Genomic DNA, 24,413 nt, shown 5'->3' on the forward strand with positions numbered 1-24,413 from the left:
GGGAGGTACTACCGTCCTGTGGTAGTAGGTTGGTAGACAGCAACCACCCAGGGAGGTACTACCGTCCTGTGGTAGTAGGTTGGTAGACAGCAACCACCCAGGGAGGTACTACCGTCCTGTGGTAGTAGGTTGGTAGACAGCAACCACCCAGGGAGGTACTACCGTCCTGTGGTAGTAGGTTGGTAGACAGCAACCACCCAGGGAGGTACTACCGTCCTGTGGTAGTAGGTTGGTAGACAGCAACCACCCAGGGAGGTACTACCGTCCTGTGGTAGTAGGTTGGTAGACAGCAACCACCCAGGGAGGTACTACCGTCCTGTGGTAGTAGGTTGGTAGACAGCAACCACCCAGGGAGGTACTACCGTCCTGTGGTAGTAGGTTGGTAGACAGCAACCACCCAGGGAGGTACTACCGTCCTGTGGTAGTAGGTTGGTAGACAGCAACCACCCAGGGAGGTACTACCGTCCTGTGGTAGTAGGTTGGTAGACAGCAACCACCCAGGGAGGTACTACCGTCCTGTGGTAGTAGGTTGGTAGACAGCAACCACCCAGGGAGGTACTACCGTCCTGTGGTAGTAGGTTGGTAGACAGCAACCACCCAGGGAGGTACTACCGTCCTGTGGTAGTAGGTTGGTAGACAGCAACCACCCAGGGAGGTACTACCGTCCTGTGGTAGTAGGTTGGTAGACAGCAACCACCCAGGGAGGTACTACCGTCCTGTGGTAGTAGGTTGGTAGACAGCAACCACCCAGGGAGGTACTACCGTCCTGTGGTAGTAGGTTGGTAGACAGCAACCACCCAGGGAGGTACTACCGTCCTGTGGTAGTAGGTTGGTAGACAGCAACCACCCAGGGAGGTACTACCGTCCTGTGGTAGTAGGTTGGTAGACAGCAACCACCCAGGGAGGTACTACCGTCCTGTGGTAGTAGGTTGGTAGACAGCAACCACCCAGGGAGGTACTACCGTCCTGTGGTAGTAGGTTGGTAGACAGCAACCACCCAGGGAGGTACTACCGTCCTGTGGTAGTAGGTTGGTAGACAGCAACCACCCAAAGGAGGTACTACCGTCCTGCGGTAGTAGGTTGGTAGACAGCAACCACCCAGGGAGGTACTACCGTCCTGTGGTAGTAGGTTGGTAGACAGCAACCACCCAGGGAGGTACTACCGTCCTGTGGTAGTAGGTTGGTAGACAGCAACCACCCAGGGAGGTACTACCGTCCTGTGGTAGTAGGTTGGTAGACAGCAACCACCCAGGGAGGTACTACCGTCCTGTGGTAGTAGGTTGGTAGACAGCAACCACCCAGGGAGGTACTACCGTCCTGTGGTAGTAGGTTGGTAGACAGCAACCACCCAGGGAGGTACTACCGTCCTGTGGTAGTAGGTTGGTAGACAGCAACCACCCAGGGAGGTACTACCGTCCTGTGGTAGTAGGTTGGTAGACAGCAACCACCCAGGGAGGTACTACCGTCCTGTGGTAGTAGGTTGGTAGACAGCAACCACCCAGGGAGGTACTACCGTCCTGTGGTAGTAGGTTGGTAGACAGCAACCACCCAGGGAGGTACTACCGTCCTGTGGTAGTAGGTTGGTAGACAGCAACCACCCAGGGAGGTACTACCGTCCTGTGGTAGTAGGTTGGTAGACAGCAACCACCCAGGGAGGTACTACCGTCCTGTGGTAGTAGGTTGGTAGACAGCAACCACCCAGGGAGGTACTACCGTCCTGTGGTAGTAGGTTGGTAGACAGCAACCACCCAGGGAGGTACTACCGTCCTGTGGTAGTAGGTTGGTAGACAGCAACCACCCAGGGAGGTACTACCGTCCTGTGGTAGTAGGTTGGTAGACAGCAACCACCCAGGGAGGTACTACCGTCCTGTGGTAGTAGGTTGGTAGACAGCAACCACCCAGGGAGGTACTACCGTCCTGTGGTAGTAGGTTGGTAGACAGCAACCACCCAGGGAGGTACTACCGTCCTGTGGTAGTAGGTTGGTAGACAGCAACCACCCAGGGAGGTACTACCGTCCTGTGGTAGTAGGTTGGTAGACAGCAACCACCCAGGGAGGTACTACCGTCCTGTGGTAGTAGGTTGGTAGACAGCAACCACCCAGGGAGGTACTACCGTCCTGTGGTAGTAGGTTGGTAGACAGCAACCACCCAGGGAGGTACTACCGTCCTGTGGTAGTAGGTTGGTAGACAGCAACCACCCAGGGAGGTACTACCGTCCTGTGGTAGTAGGTTGGTAGACAGCAACCACCCAGGGAGGTACTACCGTCCTGTGGTAGTAGGTTGGTAGACAGCAACCACCCAGGGAGGTACTACCGTCCTGTGGTAGTAGGTTGGTAGTCAGCAACCACCCAGGGAGGTACTACCGTCCTGTGGTAGTAGGTTGGTAGACAGCAACCACCCAGGGAGGTACTACCGTCCTGTGGTAGTAGGTTGGTAGACAGCAACCACCCAGGGAGGTACTACCGTCCTGTGGTAGTAGGTTGGTAGACAGCAACCACCCAGGGAGGTACTACCGTCCTGTGGTAGTAGGTTGGTAGACAGCAACCACCCAGGGAGGTACTACCGTCCTGTGGTAGTAGGTTGGTAGACAGCAACCACCCAGGGAGGTACTACCGTCCTGTGGTAGTAGGTTGGTAGACAGCAACCACCCAGGGAGGTACTACCGTCCTGTGGTAGTAGGTTGGTAGACAGCAACCACCCAGGGAGGTACTACCGTCCTGTGGTAGTAGGTTGGTAGACAGCAACCACCCAGGGAGGTACTACCGTCCTGTGGTAGTAGGTTGGTAGACAGCAACCACCCAGGGAGGTACTACCGTCCTGTGGTAGTAGGTTGGTAGACAGCAACCACCCAGGGAGGTACTACCGTCCTGGGGTAGTAGGTTGGTAGACAGCAACCACCCAGGGAGGTACTACCGTCCTGTGGTAGTAGGTTGGTAGACAGCAACCACCCAGGGAGGTACTACCGTCCTGTGGTAGTAGGTTGGTAGACAGCAACCACCCAGGGAGGTACTACCGTCCTGTGGTAGTAGGTTGGTAGACAGCAACCACCCAGGGAGGTACTACCGTCCTGTGGTAGTAGGTTGGTAGACAGCAACCACCCAGGGAGGTACTACCGTCCTGTGGTAGTAGGTTGGTAGACAGCAACCACCCAGGGAGGTACTACCGTCCTGTGGTAGTAGGTTGGTAGACAGCAACCACCCAGGGAGGTACTACCGTCCTGTGGTAGTAGGTTGGTAGACAGCAACCACCCAGGGAGGTACTACCGTCCTGTGGTAGTAGGTTGGTAGACAGCAACCACCCAGGGAGGTACTACCGTCCTGTGGTAGTAGGTTGGTAGACAGCAACCACCCAGGGAGGTACTACCGTCCTGTGGTAGTAGGTTGGTAGACAGCAACCACCCAGGGAGGTACTACCGTCCTGTGGTAGTAGGTTGGTAGACAGCAACCACCCAGGGAGGTACTACCGTCCTGTGGTAGTAGGTTGGTAGACAGCAACCACCCAGGGAGGTACTACCGTCCTGTGGTAGTAGGTTGGTAGACAGCAACCACCCAGGGAGGTACTACCGTCCTGTGGTAGTAGGTTGGTAGACAGCAACCACCCAGGGAGGTACTACCGTCCTGTGGTAGTAGGTTGGTAGACAGCAACCACCCAGGGAGGTACTACCGTCCTGTGGTAGTAGGTTGGTAGACAGCAACCACCCAGGGAGGTACTACCGTCCTGTGGTAGTAGGTTGGTAGACAGCAACCACCCAGGGAGGTACTACCGTCCTGTGGTAGTAGGTTGGTAGACAGCAACCACCCAGGGAGGTACTACCGTCCTGTGGTAGTAGGTTGGTAGACAGCAACCACCCAGGGAGGTACTACCGTCCTGTGGTAGTAGGTTGGTAGACAGCAACCACCCAGGGGAGGTACTACCGTCCTGTGGTAGTAGGTTGGTAGACAGCAACCACCCAGGGAGGTACTACCGTCCTGTGGTAGTAGGTTGGTAGACAGCAACCACCCAGGGAGGTACTACCGTCCTGTGGTAGTAGGTTGGTAGACAGCAACCACCCAGGGAGGTACTACCGTCCTGTGGTAGTAGGTTGGTAGACAGCAACCACCCAGGGAGGTACTACCGTCCTGTGGTAGTAGGTTGGTAGACAGCAACCACCCAGGGAGGTACTACCGTCCTGTGGTAGTAGGTTGGTAGACAGCAACCACCCAGGGAGGTACTACCGTCCTGTGGTAGTAGGTTGGTAGACAGCAACCACCCAGGGAGGTACTACCGTCCTGTGGTAGTAGGTTGGTAGACAGCAACCACCCAGGGAGGTACTACCGTCCTGTGGTAGTAGGTTGGTAGACAGCAACCACCCAGGGAGGTACTACCGTCCTGTGGTAGTAGGTTGGTAGACAGCAACCACCCAGGGAGGTACTACCGTCCTGTGGTAGTAGGTTGGTAGACAGCAACCACCCAGGGAGGTACTACCGTCCTGTGGTAGTAGGTTGGTAGACAGCAACCACCCAGGGAGGTACTACCGTCCTGTGGTAGTAGGTTGGTAGACAGCAACCACCCAGGGAGGTACTACCGTCCTGTGGTAGTAGGTTGGTAGACAGCAACCACCCAGGGAGGTACTACCGTCCTGTGGTAGTAGGTTGGTAGACAGCAACCACCCAGGGAGGTACTACCGTCCTGTGGTAGTAGGTTGGTAGACAGCAACCACCCAGGGAGGTACTACCGTCCTGTGGTAGTAGGTTGGTAGACAGCAACCACCCAGGGAGGTACTACCGTCCTGTGGTAGTAGGTTGGTAGACAGCAACCACCCAGGGAGGTACTACCGTCCTGTGGTAGTAGGTTGGTAGACAGCAACCACCCAGGGAGGTACTACCGTCCTGTGGTAGTAGGTTGGTAGACAGCAACCACCCAGGGAGGTACTACCGTCCTGTGGTAGTAGGTTGGTAGACAGCAACCACCCAGGGAGGTACTACCGTCCTGTGGTAGTAGGTTGGTAGACAGCAACCACCCAGGGAGGTACTACCGTCCTGTGGTAGTAGGTTGGTAGACAGCAACCACCCAGGGAGGTACTACCGTCCTGTGGTAGTAGGTTGGTAGACAGCAACCACCCAGGGAGGTACTACCGTCCTGTGGTAGTAGGTTGGTAGACAGCAACCACCCAGGGAGGTACTACCGTCCTGTGGTAGTAGGTTGGTAGACAGCAACCACCCAGGGAGGTACTACCGTCCTGTGGTAGTAGGTTGGTAGACAGCAACCACCCAGGGAGGTACTACCGTCCTGTGGTAGTAGGTTGGTAGACAGCAACCACCCAGGGAGGTACTACCGTCCTGTGGTAGTAGGTTGGTAGACAGCAACCACCCAGGGAGGTACTACCGTCCTGTGGTAGTAGGTTGGTAGACAGCAACCACCCAGGGAGGTACTACCGTCCTGTGGTAGTAGGTTGGTAGACAGCAACCACCCAGGGAGGTACTACCGTCCTGTGGTAGTAGGTTGGTAGACAGCAACCACCCAGGGAGGTACTACCGTCCTGTGGTAGTAGGTTGGTAGACAGCAACCACCCAGGGAGGTACTACCGTCCTGTGGTAGTAGGTTGGTAGACAGCAACCACCCAGGGAGGTACTACCGTCCTGTGGTAGTAGGTTGGTAGACAGCAACCACCCAGGGAGGTACTACCGTCCTGTGGTAGTAGGTTGGTAGACAGCAACCACCCAGGGAGGTACTACCGTCCTGTGGTAGTAGGTTGGTAGACAGCAACCACCCAGGGAGGTACTACCGTCCTGTGGTAGTAGGTTGGTAGACAGCAACCACCCAGGGAGGTACTACCGTCCTGTGGTAGTAGGTTGGTAGACAGCAACCACCCAGGGAGGTACTACCGTCCTGTGGTAGTAGGTTGGTAGACAGCAACCACCCAGGGAGGTACTACCGTCCTGTGGTAGTAGGTTGGTAGACAGCAACCACCCAGGGAGGTACTACCGTCCTGTGGTAGTAGGTTGGTAGACAGCAACCACCCAGGGAGGTACTACCGTCCTGTGGTAGTAGGTTGGTAGACAGCAACCACCCAGGGAGGTACTACCGTCCTGTGGTAGTAGGTTGGTAGACAGCAACCACCCAGGGAGGTACTACCGTCCTGTGGTAGTAGGTTGGTAGACAGCAACCACCCAGGGAGGTACTACCGTCCTGTGGTAGTAGGTTGGTAGACAGCAACCACCCAGGGAGGTACTACCGTCCTGTGGTAGTAGGTTGGTAGACAGCAACCACCCAGGGAGGTACTACCGTCCTGTGGTAGTAGGTTGGTAGACAGCAACCACCCAGGGAGGTACTACCGTCCTGTGGTAGTAGGTTGGTAGACAGCAACCACCCAGGGAGGTACTACCGTCCTGTGGTAGTAGGTTGGTAGACAGCAACCACCCAGGGAGGTACTACCGTCCTGTGGTAGTAGGTTGGTAGACAGCAACCACCCAGGGATGTACTACCGTCCTGTGGTAGTAGGTTGGTAGACAGCAACCACCCAGGGAGGTACAAAAGTCTTGTGGTAGAAGGTTGGTAGACAGCAACCACCCAGGGAGGTACTACCGTCCTGTGGTAGTAGGATGGTAGACAGCAACCACCCAGGGAGGTACTTCCGTCCTGTGGTAGTAGGTTGGTAGACAGCAACCACCCAGGGAGGTACTACCGTCCTGTGGTAGTAGGTTGGTAGACAGCAACCACCCAGGGAGGTACTACCGTCCTGTGGTAGTAGGTTGGTAGACAGCAACCACCCAGGGAGGTACTACCGTCCTGTGGTAGTAGGTTGGTAGACAGCAACCACCCAGGGAGGTACTACCGTCCTGTGGTAGTAGGTTGGTAGACAGCAACCACCCAGGGAGGTACTACCGTCCTGTGGTAGTAGGTTGGTAGACAGCAACCACCCAGGGAGGTACTACCGTCCTGTGGTAGTAGGTTGGTAGACAGCAACCACCCAGGGAGGTACTACCGTCCTGTGGTAGTAGGTTGGTAGACAGCAACCACCCAGGGAGGTACTACCGTCCTGTGGTAGTAGGTTGGTAGACAGCAACCACCCAGGGAGGTACTACCGTCCTGTGGTAGTAGGTTGGTAGACAGCAACCACCCAGGGAGGTACTACCGTCCTGTGGTAGTAGGTTGGTAGACAGCAACCACCCAGGGAGGTACTACCGTCCTGTGGTAGTAGGTTGGTAGACAGCAACCACCCAGGGAGGTACTACCGTCCTGTGGTAGTAGGTTGGTAGACAGCAACCACCCAGGGAGGTACTACCGTCCTGTGGTAGTAGGTTGGTAGACAGCAACCACCCAGGGAGGTACTACCGTCCTGTGGTAGTAGGTTGGTAGACAGCAACCACCCAGGGAGGTACTACCGTCCTGTGGTAGTAGGTTGGTAGACAGCAACCACCCAGGGAGGTACTACCGTCCTGTGGTAGTAGGTTGGTAGACAGCAACCACCCAGGGAGGTACTACCGTCCTGTGGTAGTAGGTTGGTAGACAGCAACCACCCAGGGAGGTACTACCGTCCTGTGGTAGTAGGTTGGTAGACAGCAACCACCCAGGGAGGTACTACCGTCCTGTGGTAGTAGGTTGGTAGACAGCAACCACCCAGGGAGGTACTACCGTCCTGTGGTAGTAGGTTGGTAGACAGCAACCACCCAGGGAGGTACTACCGTCCTGTGGTAGTAGGTTGGTAGACAGCAACCACCCAGGGAGGTACTACCGTCCTGTGGTAGTAGGTTGGTAGACAGCAACCACCCAGGGAGGTACTACCGTCCTGTGGTAGTAGGTTGGTAGACAGCAACCACCCAGGGAGGTACTACCGTCCTGTGGTAGTAGGTTGGTAGACAGCAACCACCCAGGGAGGTACTACCGTCCTGTGGTAGTAGGTTGGTAGACAGCAACCACCCAGGGAGGTACTACCGTCCTGTGGTAGTAGGTTGGTAGACAGCAACCACCCAGGGAGGTACTACCGTCCTGTGGTAGTAGGTTGGTAGACAGCAACCACCCAGGGAGGTACTACCGTCCTGTGGTAGTAGGTTGGTAGACAGCAACCACCCAGGGAGGTACTACCGTCCTGTGGTAGTAGGTTGGTAGACAGCAACCACCCAGGGAGGTACTACCGTCCTGTGGTAGTAGGTTGGTAGACAGCAACCACCCAGGGAGGTACTACCGTCCTGTGGTAGTAGGTTGGTAGACAGCAACCACCCAGGGAGGTACTACCGTCCTGTGGTAGTAGGTTGGTAGACAGCAACCACCCAGGGAGGTACTACCGTCCTGTGGTAGTAGGTTGGTAGACAGCAACCACCCAGGGAGGTACTACCGTCCTGTGGTAGTAGGTTGGTAGACAGCAACCACCCAGGGAGGTACTACCGTCCTGTGGTAGTAGGTTGGTAGACAGCAACCACCCAGGGAGGTACTACCGTCCTGTGGTAGTAGGTTGGTAGACAGCAACCACCCAGGGAGGTACTACCGTCCTGTGGTAGTAGGTTGGTAGACAGCAACCACCCAGGGAGGTACTACCGTCCTGTGGTAGTAGGTTGGTAGACAGCAACCACCCAGGGAGGTACTACCGTCCTGTGGTAGTAGGTTGGTAGACAGCAACCACCCAGGGAGGTACTACCGTCCTGTGGTAGTAGGTTGGTAGACAGCAACCACCCAGGGAGGTACTACCGTCCTGTGGTAGTAGGTTGGTAGACAGCAACCACCCAGGGAGGTACTACCGTCCTGTGGTAGTAGGTTGGTAGACAGCAACCACCCAGGGAGGTACTACCGTCCTGTGGTAGTAGGTTGGTAGACAGCAACCACCCAGGGAGGTACTACCGTCCTGTGGTAGTAGGTTGGTAGACAGCAACCACCCAGGGAGGTACTACCGTCCTGTGGTAGTAGGTTGGTAGACAGCAACCACCCAGGGAGGTACTACCGTCCTGTGGTAGTAGGTTGGTAGACAGCAACCACCCAGGGAGGTACTACCGTCCTGTGGTAGTAGGTTGGTAGACAGCAACCACCCAGGGAGGTACTACCGTCCTGTGGTAGTAGGTTGGTAGACAGCAACCACCCAGGGAGGTACTACCGTCCTGTGGTAGTAGGTTGGTAGACAGCAACCACCCAGGGAGGTACTACCGTCCTGTGGTAGTAGGTTGGTAGACAGCAACCACCCAGGGAGGTACTACCGTCCTGTGGTAGTAGGTTGGTAGACAGCAACCACCCAGGGAGGTACTACCGTCCTGTGGTAGTAGGTTGGTAGACAGCAACCACCCAGGGAGGTACTACCGTCCTGTGGTAGTAGGTTGGTAGACAGCAACCACCCAGGGAGGTACTACCGTCCTGTGGTAGTAGGTTGGTAGACAGCAACCACCCAGGGAGGTACTACCGTCCTGTGGTAGTAGGTTGGTAGACAGCAACCACCCAGGGAGGTACTACCGTCCTGTGGTAGTAGGTTGGTAGACAGCAACCACCCAGGGAGGTACTACCGTCCTGTGGTAGTAGGTTGGTAGACAGCAACCACCCAGGGAGGTACTACCGTCCTGTGGTAGTAGGTTGGTAGACAGCAACCACCCAGGGAGGTACTACCGTCCTGTGGTAGTAGGTTGGTAGACAGCAACCACCCAGGGAGGTACTACCGTCCTGTGGTAGTAGGTTGGTAGACAGCAACCACCCAGGGAGGTACTACCGTCCTGTGGTAGTAGGTTGGTAGACAGCAACCACCCAGGGAGGTACTACCGTCCTGTGGTAGTAGGTTGGTAGACAGCAACCACCCAGGGAGGTACTACCGTCCTGTGGTAGTAGGTTGGTAGACAGCAACCACCCAGGGAGGTACTACCGTCCTGTGGTAGTAGGTTGGTAGACAGCAACCACCCAGGGAGGTACTACCGTCCTGTGGTAGTAGGTTGGTAGACAGCAACCACCCAGGGAGGTACTACCGTCCTGTGGTAGTAGGTTGGTAGACAGCAACCACCCAGGGAGGTACTACCGTCCTGTGGTAGTAGGTTGGTAGACAGCAACCACCCAGGGAGGTACTACCGTCCTGTGGTAGTAGGTTGGTAGACAGCAACCACCCAGGGAGGTACTACCGTCCTGTGGTAGTAGGTTGGTAGACAGCAACCACCCAGGGAGGTACTACCGTCCTGTGGTAGTAGGTTGGTAGACAGCAACCACCCAGGGAGGTACTACCGTCCTGTGGTAGTAGGTTGGTAGACAGCAACCACCCAGGGAGGTACTACCGTCCTGTGGTAGTAGGTTGGTAGACAGCAACCACCCAGGGAGGTACTACCGTCCTGTGGTAGTAGGTTGGTAGACAGCAACCACCCAGGGAGGTACTACCGTCCTGTGGTAGTAGGTTGGTAGACAGCAACCACCCAGGGAGGTACTACCGTCCTGTGGTAGTAGGTTGGTAGACAGCAACCACCCAGGGAGGTACTACCGTCCTGTGGTAGTAGGTTGGTAGACAGCAACCACCCAGGGAGGTACTACCGTCCTGTGGTAGTAGGTTGGTAGACAGCAACCACCCAGGGAGGTACTACCGTCCTGTGGTAGTAGGTTGGTAGACAGCAACCACCCAGGGAGGTACTACCGTCCTGTGGTAGTAGGTTGGTAGACAGCAACCACCCAGGGAGGTACTACCGTCCTGTGGTAGTAGGTTGGTAGACAGCAACCACCCAGGGAGGTACTACCGTCCTGTGGTAGTAGGTTGGTAGACAGCAACCACCCAGGGAGGTACTACCGTCCTGTGGTAGTAGGTTGGTAGACAGCAACCACCCAGGGAGGTACTACCGTCCTGTGGTAGTAGGTTGGTAGACAGCAACCACCCAGGGAGGTACTACCGTCCTGTGGTAGTAGGTTGGTAGACAGCAACCACCCAGGGAGGTACTACCGTCCTGTGGTAGTAGGTTGGTAGACAGCAACCACCCAGGGAGGTACTACCGTCCTGTGGTAGTAGGTTGGTAGACAGCAACCACCCAGGGAGGTACTACCGTCCTGTGGTAGTAGGTTGGTAGACAGCAACCACCCAGGGAGGTACTACCGTCCTGTGGTAGTAGGTTGGTAGACAGCAACCACCCAGGGAGGTACTACCGTCCTGTGGTAGTAGGTTGGTAGACAGCAACCACCCAGGGAGGTACTACCGTCCTGTGGTAGTAGGTTGGTAGACAGCAACCACCCAGGGAGGTACTACCGTCCTGTGGTAGTAGGTTGGTAGACAGCAACCACCCAGGGAGGTACTACCGTCCTGTGGTAGTAGGTTGGTAGACAGCAACCACCCAGGGAGGTACTACCGTCCTGTGGTAGTAGGTTGGTAGACAGCAACCACCCAGGGAGGTACTACCGTCCTGTGGTAGTAGGTTGGTAGACAGCAACCACCCAGGGAGGTACTACCGTCCTGTGGTAGTAGGTTGGTAGACAGCAACCACCCAGGGAGGTACTACCGTCCTGTGGTAGTAGGTTGGTAGACAGCAACCACCCAGGGAGGTACTACCGTCCTGTGGTAGTAGGTTGGTAGACAGCAACCACCCAGGGAGGTACTACCGTCCTGTGGTAGTAGGTTGGTAGACAGCAACCACCCAGGGAGGTACTACCGTCCTGTGGTAGTAGGTTGGTAGACAGCAACCACCCAGGGAGGTACTACCGTCCTGTGGTAGTAGGTTGGTAGACAGCAACCACCCAGGGAGGTACTACCGTCCTGTGGTAGTAGGTTGGTAGACAGCAACCACCCAGGGAGGTACTACCGTCCTGTGGTAGTAGGTTGGTAGACAGCAACCACCCAGGGAGGTACTACCGTCCTGTGGTAGTAGGTTGGTAGACAGCAACCACCCAGGGAGGTACTACCGTCCTGTGGTAGTAGGTTGGTAGACAGCAACCACCCAGGGAGGTACTACCGTCCTGTGGTAGTAGGTTGGTAGACAGCAACCACCCAGGGAGGTACTACCGTCCTGTGGTAGTAGGTTGGTAGACAGCAACCACCCAGGGAGGTACTACCGTCCTGTGGTAGTAGGTTGGTAGACAGCAACCACCCAGGGAGGTACTACCGTCCTGTGGTAGTAGGTTGGTAGACAGCAACCACCCAGGGAGGTACTACCGTCCTGTGGTAGTAGGTTGGTAGACAGCAACCACCCAGGGAGGTACTACCGTCCTGTGGTAGTAGGTTGGTAGACAGCAACCACCCAGGGAGGTACTACCGTCCTGTGGTAGTAGGTTGGTAGACAGCAACCACCCAGGGAGGTACTACCGTCCTGTGGTAGTAGGTTGGTAGACAGCAACCACCCAGGGAGGTACTACCGTCCTGTGGTAGTAGGTTGGTAGACAGCAACCACCCAGGGAGGTACTACCGTCCTGTGGTAGTAGGTTGGTAGACAGCAACCACCCAGGGAGGTACTACCGTCCTGTGGTAGTAGGTTGGTAGACAGCAACCACCCAGGGAGGTACTACCGTCCTGTGGTAGTAGGTTGGTAGACAGCAACCACCCAGGGAGGTACTACCGTCCTGTGGTAGTAGGTTGGTAGACAGCAACCACCCAGGGAGGTACTACCGTCCTGTGGTAGTAGGTTGGTAGACAGCAACCACCCAGGGAGGTACTACCGTCCTGTGGTAGTAGGTTGGTAGACAGCAACCACCCAGGGAGGTACTACCGTCCTGTGGTAGTAGGTTGGTAGACAGCAACCACCCAGGGAGGTACTACCGTCCTGTGGTAGTAGGTTGGTAGACAGCAACCACCCAGGGAGGTACTACCGTCCTGTGGTAGTAGGTTGGTAGACAGCAACCACCCAGGGAGGTACTACCGTCCTGTGGTAGTAGGTTGGTAGACAGCAACCACCCAGGGAGGTACTACCGTCCTGTGGTAGTAGGTTGGTAGACAGCAACCACCCAGGGAGGTACTACCGTCCTGTGGTAGTAGGTTGGTAGACAGCAACCACCCAGGGAGGTACTACCGTCCTGTGGTAGTAGGTTGGTAGACAGCAACCACCCAGGGAGGTACTACCGTCCTGTGGTAGTAGGTTGGTAGACAGCAACCACCCAGGGAGGTACTACCGTCCTGTGGTAGTAGGTTGGTAGACAGCAACCACCCAGGGAGGTACTACCGTCCTGTGGTAGTAGGTTGGTAGACAGCAACCACCCAGGGAGGTACTACCGTCCTGTGGTAGTAGGTTGGTAGACAGCAACCACCCAGGGAGGTACTACCGTCCTGTGGTAGTAGGTTGGTAGACAGCAACCACCCAGGGAGGTACTACCGTCCTGTGGTAGTAGGTTGGTAGACAGCAACCACCCAGGGAGGTACTACCGTCCTGTGGTAGTAGGTTGGTAGACAGCAACCACCCAGGGAGGTACTACCGTCCTGTGGTAGTAGGTTGGTAGACAGCAACCACCCAGGGAGGTACTACCGTCCTGTGGTAGTAGGTTGGTAGACAGCAACCACCCAGGGAGGTACTACCGTCCTGTGGTAGTAGGTTGGTAGACAGCAACCACCCAGGGAGGTACTACCGTCCTGTGGTAGTAGGTTGGTAGACAGCAACCACCCAGGGAGGTACTACCGTCCTGTGGTAGTAGGTTGGTAGACAGCAACCACCCAGGGAGGTACTACCGTCCTGTGGTAGTAGGTTGGTAGACAGCAACCACCCAGGGAGGTACTACCGTCCTGTGGTAGTAGGTTGGTAGACAGCAACCACCCAGGGAGGTACTACCGTCCTGTGGTAGTAGGTTGGTAGACAGCAACCACCCAGGGAGGTACTACCGTCCTGTGGTAGTAGGTTGGTAGACAGCAACCACCCAGGGAGGTACTACCGTCCTGTGGTAGTAGGTTGGTAGACAGCAACCACCCAGGGAGGTACTACCGTCCTGTGGTAGTAGGTTGGTAGACAGCAACCACCCAGGGAGGTACTACCGTCCTGTGGTAGTAGGTTGGTAGACAGCAACCACCCAGGGAGGTACTACCGTCCTGTGGTAGTAGGTTGGTAGACAGCAACCACCCAGGGAGGTACTACCGTCCTGTGGTAGTAGGTTGGTAGACAGCAACCACCCAGGGAGGTACTACCGTCCTGTGGTAGTAGGTTGGTAGACAGCAACCACCCAGGGAGGTACTACCGTCCTGTGGTAGTAGGTTGGTAGACAGCAACCACCCAGGGAGGTACTACCGTCCTGTGGTAGTAGGTTGGTAGACAGCAACCACCCAGGGAGGTACTACCGTCCTGTGGTAGTAGGTTGGTAGACAGCAACCACCCAGGGAGGTACTACCGTCCTGTGGTAGTAGGTTGGTAGACAGCAACCACCCAGGGAGGTACTACCGTCCTGTGGTAGTAGGTTGGTAGACAGCAACCACCCAGGGAGGTACTACCGTCCTGTGGTAGTAGGTTGGTAGACAGCAACCACCCAGGGAGGTACTACCGTCCTGTGGTAGTAGGTTGGTAGACAGCAACCACCCAGGGAGGTACTACCGTCCTGTGGTAGTAGGTTGGTAGACAGCAACCACCCAGGGAGGTACTACCGTCCTGTGGTAGTAGGTTGGTAGACAGCAACCACCCAGGGAGGTACTACCGTCCTGTGGTAGTAGGTTGGTAGACAGCAACCACCCAGGGAGGTACTACCGTCCTGTGGTAGTAGGTTGGTAGACAGCAACCACCCAGGGAGGTACTACCGTCCTGTGGTAGTAGGTTGGTAGACAGCAACCACCCAGGGAGGTACTACCGTCCTGTGGTAGTAGGTTGGTAGACAGCAACCACCCAGGGAGGTACTACCGTCCTGTGGTAGTAGGTTGGTAGACAGCAACCACCCAGGGAGGTACTACCGTCCTGTGGTAGTAGGTTGGTAGACAGCAACCACCCAGGGAGGTACTACCGTCCTGTGGTAGTAGGTTGGTAGACAGCAACCACCCAGGGAGGTACTACCGTCCTGTGGTAGTAGGTTGGTAGACAGCAACCACCCAGGGAGGTACTACCGTCCTGTGGTAGTAGGTTGGTAGACAGCAACCACCCAGGGAGGTACTACCGTCCTGTGGTAGTAGGTTGGTAGACAGCAACCACCCAGGGAGGTACTACCGTCCTGTGGTAGTAGGTTGGTAGACAGCAACCACCCAGGGAGGTACTACCGTCCTGTGGTAGTAGGTTGGTAGACAGCAACCACCCAGGGAGGTACTACCGTCCTGTGGTAGTAGGTTGGTAGACAGCAACCACCCAGGGAGGTACTACCGTCCTGTGGTAGTAGGTTGGTAGACAGCAACCACCCAGGGAGGTACTACCGTCCTGTGGTAGTAGGTTGGTAGACAGCAACCACCCAGGGAGGTACTACCGTCCTGTGGTAGTAGGTTGGTAGACAGCAACCACCCAGGGAGGTACTACCGTCCTGTGGTAGTAGGTTGGTAGACAGCAACCACCCAGGGAGGTACTACCGTCCTGTGGTAGTAGGTTGGTAGACAGCAACCACCCAGGGAGGTACTACCGTCCTGTGGTAGTAGGTTGGTAGACAGCAACCACCCAGGGAGGTACTACCGTCCTGTGGTAGTAGGTTGGTAGACAGCAACCACCCAGGGAGGTACTACCGTCCTGTGGTAGTAGGTTGGTAGACAGCAACCACCCAGGGAGGTACTACCGTCCTGTGGTAGTAGGTTGGTAGACAGCAACCACCCAGGGAGGTACTACCGTCCTGTGGTAGTAGGTTGGTAGACAGCAACCACCCAGGGAGGTACTACCGTCCTGTGGTAGTAGGTTGGTAGACAGCAACCACCCAGGGAGGTACTACCGTCCTGTGGTAGTAGGTTGGTAGACAGCAACCACCCAGGGAGGTACTACCGTCCTGTGGTAGTAGGTTGGTAGACAGCAACCACCCAGGGAGGTACTACCGTCCTGTGGTAGTAGGTTGGTAGACAGCAACCACCCAGGGAGGTACTACCGTCCTGTGGTAGTAGGTTGGTAGACAGCAACCACCCAGGGAGGTACTACCGTCCTGTGGTAGTAGGTTGGTAGACAGCAACCACCCAGGGAGGTACTACCGTCCTGTGGTAGTAGGTTGGTAGACAGCAACCACCCAGGGAGGTACTACCGTCCTGTGGTAGTAGGTTGGTAGACAGCAACCACCCAGGGAGGTACTACCGTCCTGTGGTAGTAGGTTGGTAGAGAGCAACCACCCAGGGAGGTACTACCGTCCTGTGGTAGTAGGTTGGTAGACAGCAACCACCCAGGGAGGTACTACCGTCCTGTGGTAGTAGGTTGGTAGACAGCAACCACCCAGGGAGGTACTACCGTCCTGTGGTAGTAGGTTGGTAGACAGCAACCACCCAGGGAGGTACTACCGTCCTGTGGTAGTAGGTTGGTAGACAGCAACCACCCAGGGAGGTACTACCGTCCTGTGGTAGTAGGTTGGTAGACAGCAACCACCCAGGGAGGTACTACCGTCCTGTGGTAGTAGGTTGGTAGACAGCAACCACCCAGGGAGGTACTACCGTCCTGTGGTAGTAGGTTGGTAGACAGCAACCACCCAGGGAGGTACTACCGTCCTGTGGTAGTAGGTTGGTAGACAGCAACCACCCAGGGAGGTACTACCGTCCTGTGGTAGTAGGTTGGTAGACAGCAACCACCCAGGGAGGTACTACCGTCTTGTGGTAGTAGGTTGGTAGACAGCAACCACCCAGGGAGGTACTACCGTCCTGTGGTAGTAGGTTGGTAGACAGCAACCACCCAGGGAGGTACTACCGTCCTGTGGTAGTAGGTTGGTAGACAGCAACCACCCAGGGAGGTACTACCGTCCTGTGGTAGTAGGTTGGTAGACAGCAACCACCCAGGGAGGTACTACCATCCTGTGGTAGTAGGTTGGTAGACAGCAACCACCCAGGGAGGTACTACCGTCCTGTGGTAGTAGGTTGGTAGACAGCAACCACCCAGGGAGGTACTACCGTCTTGTGGTAGTAGGTTGGTAGACAGCAACCTCCCAAAGAGGTACTACCGTTCTGTGGAAGTAGGTTTGTAGACAGCAACCACCCAGGGAGGTACTACCGTCTTGTGGTAGTAGGTTGGTAGACAGCAACCACCCAGGGAGGTACTACCGTCCTGTGGTAGTAGGTTGGTAGACAGCAACCACCCAGGGAGGTACTACCGTCCTGTGGTAGTAGGTTGGTAGACAGCAACCACCCAGGGAGGTACTACCATCCTGTGGTAGTAGGTTGGTAGACAGCAACCACCCAGGGAGGTACTACCGTCCTGTGGTAGTAGGTTGGTAGACAGCAACCACCCAGGGAGGTACTACCATCCTGTGGTAGTAGGTTGGTAGACAGCAACCACCCAGGGAGGTACTACCATCCTGTGGTAGTAGGTTGGTAGACAGCAACCACCCAGGGAGGTACTACCGTCCTGTGGTAGTAGGTTGGTAGACAGCAACCACCCAGGGAGGCACTACCGTCCTGTGGTAGTAGGTTGGTAGACAGCAACCACCCAGGGAGGTACTACCATCCTGTGGTAGTAGGTTGGTAGAGAGCAACCACCCAGGGAGGCACTACCGTCCTGTGGTAGTAGGTTGGTAGACAGCAACCACCCAGGGAGGTACTCCCGTCCTGTGGTAGTAGGTTGGTAGACAGCAACCACCCAGGGAGGCACTACCGTCCTGTGGTAGTAGGTTGGTAGACAGCAACCACCCAGGGAGGCACTACCGTCCTGTGGTAGTAGGTTGGTAGACAGCAACCACCCAGGGAGGTACTACCATCCTGCGGTAGTAGGTTGGTAGACAGCAACCACCCAGGGAGGTACTACCATCCTGTGGTAGTAGGTTGGTAGACAGCAACCACCCAGGGAGGCACTACCGTCCTGTGGTAGTAGGTTGGTAGACAGCAACCACCCAGGGAGGTACTACCGTCCTGTGGTAGTAGGTTGGTAGACAGCAACCACCCAGGGAGGTACTACCGTCCTGTGGTAGTAGGTTGGTAGACAGCAACCACCCAGGGAGGCACTACCGTCTTGTGGTAGTAGGTTGGTAGACAGCAACCACCCAGGGAGGTACTACCGTCCTGTGGTAGTAGGTTGGTAGACAGCAACCACCCAGGGAGGTACTACCGTCCTGTGGTAGTAGGTTGGTAGACAGCAACCACCCTGGGAGGTACTACCGCCCTGTGGTAGTAGGTTGGTAGACAGCAACCACCCAGGGATGTACTACCATCCTGTGGTAGTAGGTTGGTAGACAGCAACCACCCAGGGAGGTGCTACCGTCATGTGGTAGTAGGTTGGTAGACAGCAACCACCCAGGGAGGTACTACCGTCTTGTGGTAGTAGGTTGGTAGACAGCAACCACCCAGGGAGGTACTACCGTCTTGTGGTAGTAGGTTGGTAGACAGCAACCACCCAGGGAGGTACTACCGTCTTGTGGTAGTAGGTTGGTAGACAGCAACCACCCAGGGAGGTACTACCGTCTTGTGGTAGTAGGTTTGTAGACAGCAACCACCCTGGGAGGCACTACCGTCTTGTGGTAGTAGGTTGGTAGACAGCAACCACCCAGGGAGGTACTACCGTCCTGTGGTAGTAGGTTGGTAGACAGCAACCACCCAGGGAGGTACTACCGTCCTGTGGTAGTAGGTTGGTAGACAGCAACCACCCAGGGAGGTACTACCATCCTGTGGTAGTAGGTTGGTAGACAGCAACCACCCAGGGAGGTACTACCGTCCTGTGGTAGTAGGTTGGTAGACAGCAACCTCCCAGGGAGGTACTACCATCCTGTGGTAGTAGGTTGGTAGACAGCAACCACCCAGGGAGGTACTACCATCCTGTGGTAGTAGGTTGGTAGACAGCAACCACCCAGGGAGGTACTACCATCCTGTGGTAGTAGGTTGGTAGACAGCAACCACCCAGGGAGGTACTACCGTCCTTCCAAGTGAGTGTTAAACGAAAGCCTGTAATGTTTTACATGATGGTAGGATTACTGGTGTCTTTTGTCTGTCTCATAAACATGCAAGATTTTAGGTACCTCTTGCTACTTCTACTTACACTTAGGTCACACTACACATACATGTACAAGCATATATATATATATATATATATATATATATATATATATATATATATATATATATATATATATATATATATATATATATATATATATATATATATATATATATATATATATATATATATATATATATATATATATATATATATATATATATATATATATATATATATATATCTATACACACCCTTCTGGGTTTTCTGCTATTTTCTTTCTAGTTCTTGTTCTTGTTTATTTCCTCTTATCTCCATGGGGAAGTGGAACAGAATTCTTCCTCCGTAAGGCATGCGTGTTGTAAGAGGCGACTAAAATGCCGGGAGCAAGGGGCTAGTAACCCCTTCTCCTGTATAAATTACTAAATTTAAAAAGAGAAACTTTCGTTTTTCGTTTCAGGCCACCCTGCCTCAGTGGGATACGGCCGGTTTGTTGAAAAAAAATATATATATATATATATATATATATATATATATATATATATATATATATATATATATATATATATACATATGTATATATATATATATATTTGTGTGTATGTGTGTGTGTGTTACAATTTTAAAATTAGTTTTTTGTTGTGAGATTGTCTGTTATTCGTGAAGAGGTTTAGTCTTGTTGTTGCGCAGGTTATTGAAGCTTAGTTACGAGGTGATCATGTTATCTTTAGGTTGAAGAATTAGACACATGTACAACACTTGGTTATTTTTATTACCGCAAGGTTTCACCTGCGCAGCAGGAATTATCAGTCGACTAGAGAAGAGACTTTTTTGTATTCTGGAGACAACTTACTGGCTTGACCTACTTCCACTCGTGGATCCCGCCCATCTATGACGTTGTCTCCAACTGCTGCTACGCACCTTTGACTCCCGGTATATTAGTCTCTATCCCCATGCCTCTGAAAGACTGAATACCATCTGTCAGTTACCTCACACCTTCTTCCCCAGTCTTCCTCCAGTTTAAAAGTCGCTTCTGTATTCCATTAAAGGAGTCTCCTCCGCGAGCGAAATGTTTCAGCAATAAACATACCAACGTTTTTCACATTGTTTACTATTAATATAATGATCTCCTGGCCAGGTGGGTGATGGCCACATTGACCATCAATTTTGGGGACGACCTGAGGAGATGACGATGGAGAGACCATCCTACAAGATCGACTTCGATAATCCAGGTCAGTAGCCACACAGTTGTGTTGGTCACCCCATAGTTATTTTATTATTTTTCGTTAATAAGCTGAAGTTTTATTGAAGACATGCAAGTTATTTAACACATACGAGTTACTAATTCAATTTAGATTAAATTTAATAAAGCTGAACTTCATTAGTGGCCCGGTGGTCTGGTGGCTAAAACTCCCGCTTCACACACGGAGGGCCAGGGTTCGATTCCCGGCGGGTGGAAATTCCGACACGTTTCCTTACACCTATTGTCCTGTTCACCTAGCAGCAAATAGGTACCTGGGTGTTAGTCGACTGGTGTGGGTCGCATCCTGGGGGACAAGATTAAGGACCCCAATGTAAATAAGTTAGACAGTCCTCGATGACGCACTGACTTTCTTGGGTTATCCTGGGTGGCTAACCCTCCGGGGTTAAAAATCTGAACGAAATCTTATCTTATCTTATCTTATTTTATCTTATCTTAGTCCTAAATTAAATCGACCCGAGTTGACTGCCTTATCATGTTCTTGCTGGCAGGTTCTGAGTTGGCTGGCGAGGCTGCTGCTGCCCTTGCTGCTGCCTCCATCGTCTTCCAGGTATACTAGTTCACCTGTCGAAGTTTGTGTCTCCACACATGTAAGATGCGTCTCCCTACAACACACTAGGGCATCAGTACAACTTAATTAAGGCATCGTGTTTGGGCTTCAAGCCGAAACTTTGGCTTTGATTAAATAAGATTTTGGGGGAAAGTGAGGGGAAAGCCCAGTGAACAGTTCATTATCAATGTAACTTTCATAGCCACGAGAAATTTGTGGCCCAGTCCCTGGACCTATTATTTGCCTCTGTAATCTTTTGATTACCATCCACACCATGGGTATGGGCTACATAAAAGAAGTTATTAAATTAACTATACTGCAATATACACAGTTGAATGCCCCCTCCCACTTCTCACACACATCCTTCATTCCTGGCGTACAACGCACAACAAGATTAAAGCCTATTACACATTTTCCTTATCTTTGATTCACAACTCACGGCAGGTTGCAGATGTATCATACACTTCCCTCACTCTTGACTTAAAACGCACTGCAGGATGAATATCTCTCATATACCTTTATATCTGACCCACAACACTGCACGAGGAATCCCTCTCACACCTTTCTTCCCGTCAGGATGTAGATCCGGACTACTCAGCGGAAGTGCTGGCGGCGGCCAAAGAACTCTACACCTTCGGAGACGAGCGTAGAGAGTACTACCATGTCTCAATCCCAGAGGTGCAAGATTTCTATAAGTAAGTGCTGGATGTGGGAGGTCAGGTGCTGTTTGCGGCCAGATTTTTCTATTTAATTTAGTTTTCTTTAATGATAATAATCCGTATCAAATGCTTATACTCTACTGTCTTTTCATCTGTTCCGTCGAAGAGCTCTAATATATAACCCAACATGTTTCTCCTTCAGGTCGTGGAGCGGGTACGGTGATGAGCTCTGTTGGGGAGCTCTCTGGCTGTACCGGGCCACTGGAGATGACTTCTATCTCACCAGAGCCAGGGATCACTGGGTCGAGTTCAACCTGACAGAGATGCCCAGAGAGTTCTCCTGGGACTACAAGATGCTCGGAGTGTATGTAAGTTGTCACAACTTTAGGCAATACATGGACAGTGTCCTGGTGGAGGGTACTGGAGGTCAACATCTTGTCCTTGCCGACATAAAAATAGAGTTTCTGCTCAGTTCCAGCATGAGCTACCATGTAAATATGATGGTATACAATACCGACAAGTGAGACACATGTGCGACAGTTAGGTATCTTTATTCCGAAACGTTTCGAAATAAGATACCTAACTGTTGCACATGCATCTTACTTATCATCATGAAATTCAATGCTAGTAAAATTTCGCTTATTTCACAAATATTGCGCATTATGGTGAGGGAACCTTAGAAGACGTTGCTGCTCCTCCTGGACCATTACCAAATCACAATCTAATAAATGTTTCGAGCGTGGAGAAGATATTATTTTTACGTTTCCGTGCATTGTCGTGTTTGGTGTGTTTGTGTGTAATTGTGTACTCACCTAATTGTGGTTGCAGGGGTCGAGACACAGCTCCTGGCCCCGCCTCTTCACTGATCGCTACTAGGTCCTCTCTCTCTGATTCCAGAGCTTTGTTATACCTCGTCTTAAAGCTATGTATGGTTCCTGCCTCCACTACATAACTTAAGAACATAAGAACATAAGAACTAAGGAACACCGCAGAAGGCCTACTGGCCCATGCGAGGCAGGTCCAAGTCTCCTACCGGCTTAAGCCAATGCACCCAACCTAGTCAGGTCAGGTCACATTGACTTAAGGGAGGAACACGGCAACCGACCTGGTAGCACAAGCTATCAGGTCTAACTCACACCCACCCACATCTACTCATGTATTTATCCAACCTATTTTTAAAGCTACACAACGTTCTGGCCTCTATAACGGTACTTGGGAGTTTGTTCCACTCATCCACAACTCTATTACCAAACCAGTACCTTCCTATATCCTTCCTGAATCTGAATTTTTCCAACTTAAAACCATTGCTGCGAGTCCTGTCTAGGCTAGATATTTTCAGCACACTATTTACATCCCCTTTATTTATTCCTGTCTTCCATTTATACACCTCAATCATATCCCCCCTAATTCTACGTCTTTCTAGAGAGTGCAGTTTCAGGGCCCTTAGTCTATCCTCATAGGGAAGGTTTCTGATACATGGGATCAACTTTGTCATCCTCCTTTGTACATTTTCCAGAGAATTTATATCCATTCTGTAATACGGTGACCAAAACTGTGCAGCATAATCTAAATGAGGCCTAACCAAGGATGTATAGAGTTGAAGAACAACCTGAGGACTCCTATTATTTATGCTTCTTGATATGAAGCCAAGGATTCTATTAGCTTTATTGCGAACACTTATGCACTGTTGTCTTGGTTTCAGATTACTGCTAACCAGAACTCCTAAATCTTTTTCGCAATCCGTAATATTAAGATCTACATTATTTAGTTTATATGTGGCATGGTTATTGTCCTGTCCAACATTTAGAACTTTGCATTTGTCTATATTAAACTGCATCTGCCACTTCTCCGACCACTGCATCAGTCTATTCAAATCTTCCTGGAGTGCTCGAATGTCCTCGTCAGAATGAATTCGACGGCCTATTTTGGTGTCATCGGCAAACTTGCCGATGTCGCTCTTTATGCCCTCATCTATGTCGTTTATGTAGATTGTGAACAGCAGGGGGCCCAACACTGACCCCTGTGGAACACCGCTCGTGACACTTCCCCACTCTGATTTCTCCCCATTTATGCAAACTCTCTGCTGCCTATTTGTCAACCATGCCTCTATCCAGGAAAAAATTTCTCCTCCTATTCCATGTGCTTTAATTTTCCTCAATAGTCTCTGATGTGGGACCCTGTCAAAAGCCTTACTGAAGTCCATATACACAATATCATATTCATTACCATGATCTACCTCCTCAAATACCTTAGTGAAAAAAGTTAATAAATTCGTAAGGCAGGAACGCCCCTTTGTAAAACCATGCTGAGATTCGTTGATTAATTTATGCTTTTCAAGGTGGCTACGAACTGCCTCGGCAATTATTGATTCCATAAATTTTCCCACTATGGAGGTTAGGCTTATTGGTCTATAGTTCGAAGCTAAGGACCTGTCACCTGTTTTGAAAATAGGCATCACATTTGCCATTTTCCACTTATCTGGCACTATGCCAGTTTGTAGTGATATGTTGAAAAGATTAGCCAAAGGTGTGCTAAGCTCCTCTTTACATTCCTTTAGAACCCTTGCATACAGTTCATCAGGGCCTGGGGATTTGTTAGGTTTTAATTAATCTATTTGCCTAAGGACCATGTCACTTGTGACCCTAATAGTGCACAGTTTATTATCGTCCTGTTCTACATAATTTATCATTACTGGAATATCGCTGGTATCCTCCTGTGTAAAAACTGAGAGGAAGTATGTGTTAAAAATTCTACACATTTCCTTATCACTGCCAGTGAGCTGACCCGAGGAACTTTTGAGTGGGCCTATCTTGTCCCTGATCTTACTTCTGTATACCTGAAAGAATCCTTTTGGGTTAGTCTTCGATTCTCTTGCAACTTTAACCTCATAATCTCTTTTTGCTTTTCTAATTCCCTTTTTTATTTCTCTCTTTAACTGAATATATCGATTTCTCAATTGTCCCTCTCCTCTTTTGATTTGCCTATATATGCCTCTCTTTTGACCAATCAGATATTTTAATCTATTGTTCATCCATTTAGGATCATTT

General features: G+C 52.3%; 1 protein-coding gene across 1 annotated transcript in view; it reads left to right on the forward strand.

Moving 5' to 3' along the window:
- Nucleotides 1-24,413, forward strand: part of LOC128686805 (endoglucanase E-4) — a 124,119-nt gene that overhangs the window by 77,417 nt on the left and 22,289 nt on the right. Inside the window, exons 6-9 of the mRNA XM_053773949.2 lie at nt 20,035-20,128; nt 20,649-20,707; nt 21,284-21,402; nt 21,569-21,734. Of these exons, the coding sequence (XP_053629924.1) occupies nt 20,035-20,128; nt 20,649-20,707; nt 21,284-21,402; nt 21,569-21,734 (438 nt within the window). The remainder of the gene's footprint in view (nt 1-20,034; nt 20,129-20,648; nt 20,708-21,283; nt 21,403-21,568; nt 21,735-24,413) is intronic.

Source organism: Cherax quadricarinatus, chromosome 2 (genome assembly GCF_038502225.1).
Source record: "Cherax quadricarinatus isolate ZL_2023a chromosome 2, ASM3850222v1, whole genome shotgun sequence".
NCBI classification, from domain to species: domain Eukaryota; kingdom Metazoa; phylum Arthropoda; class Malacostraca; order Decapoda; family Parastacidae; genus Cherax; species Cherax quadricarinatus.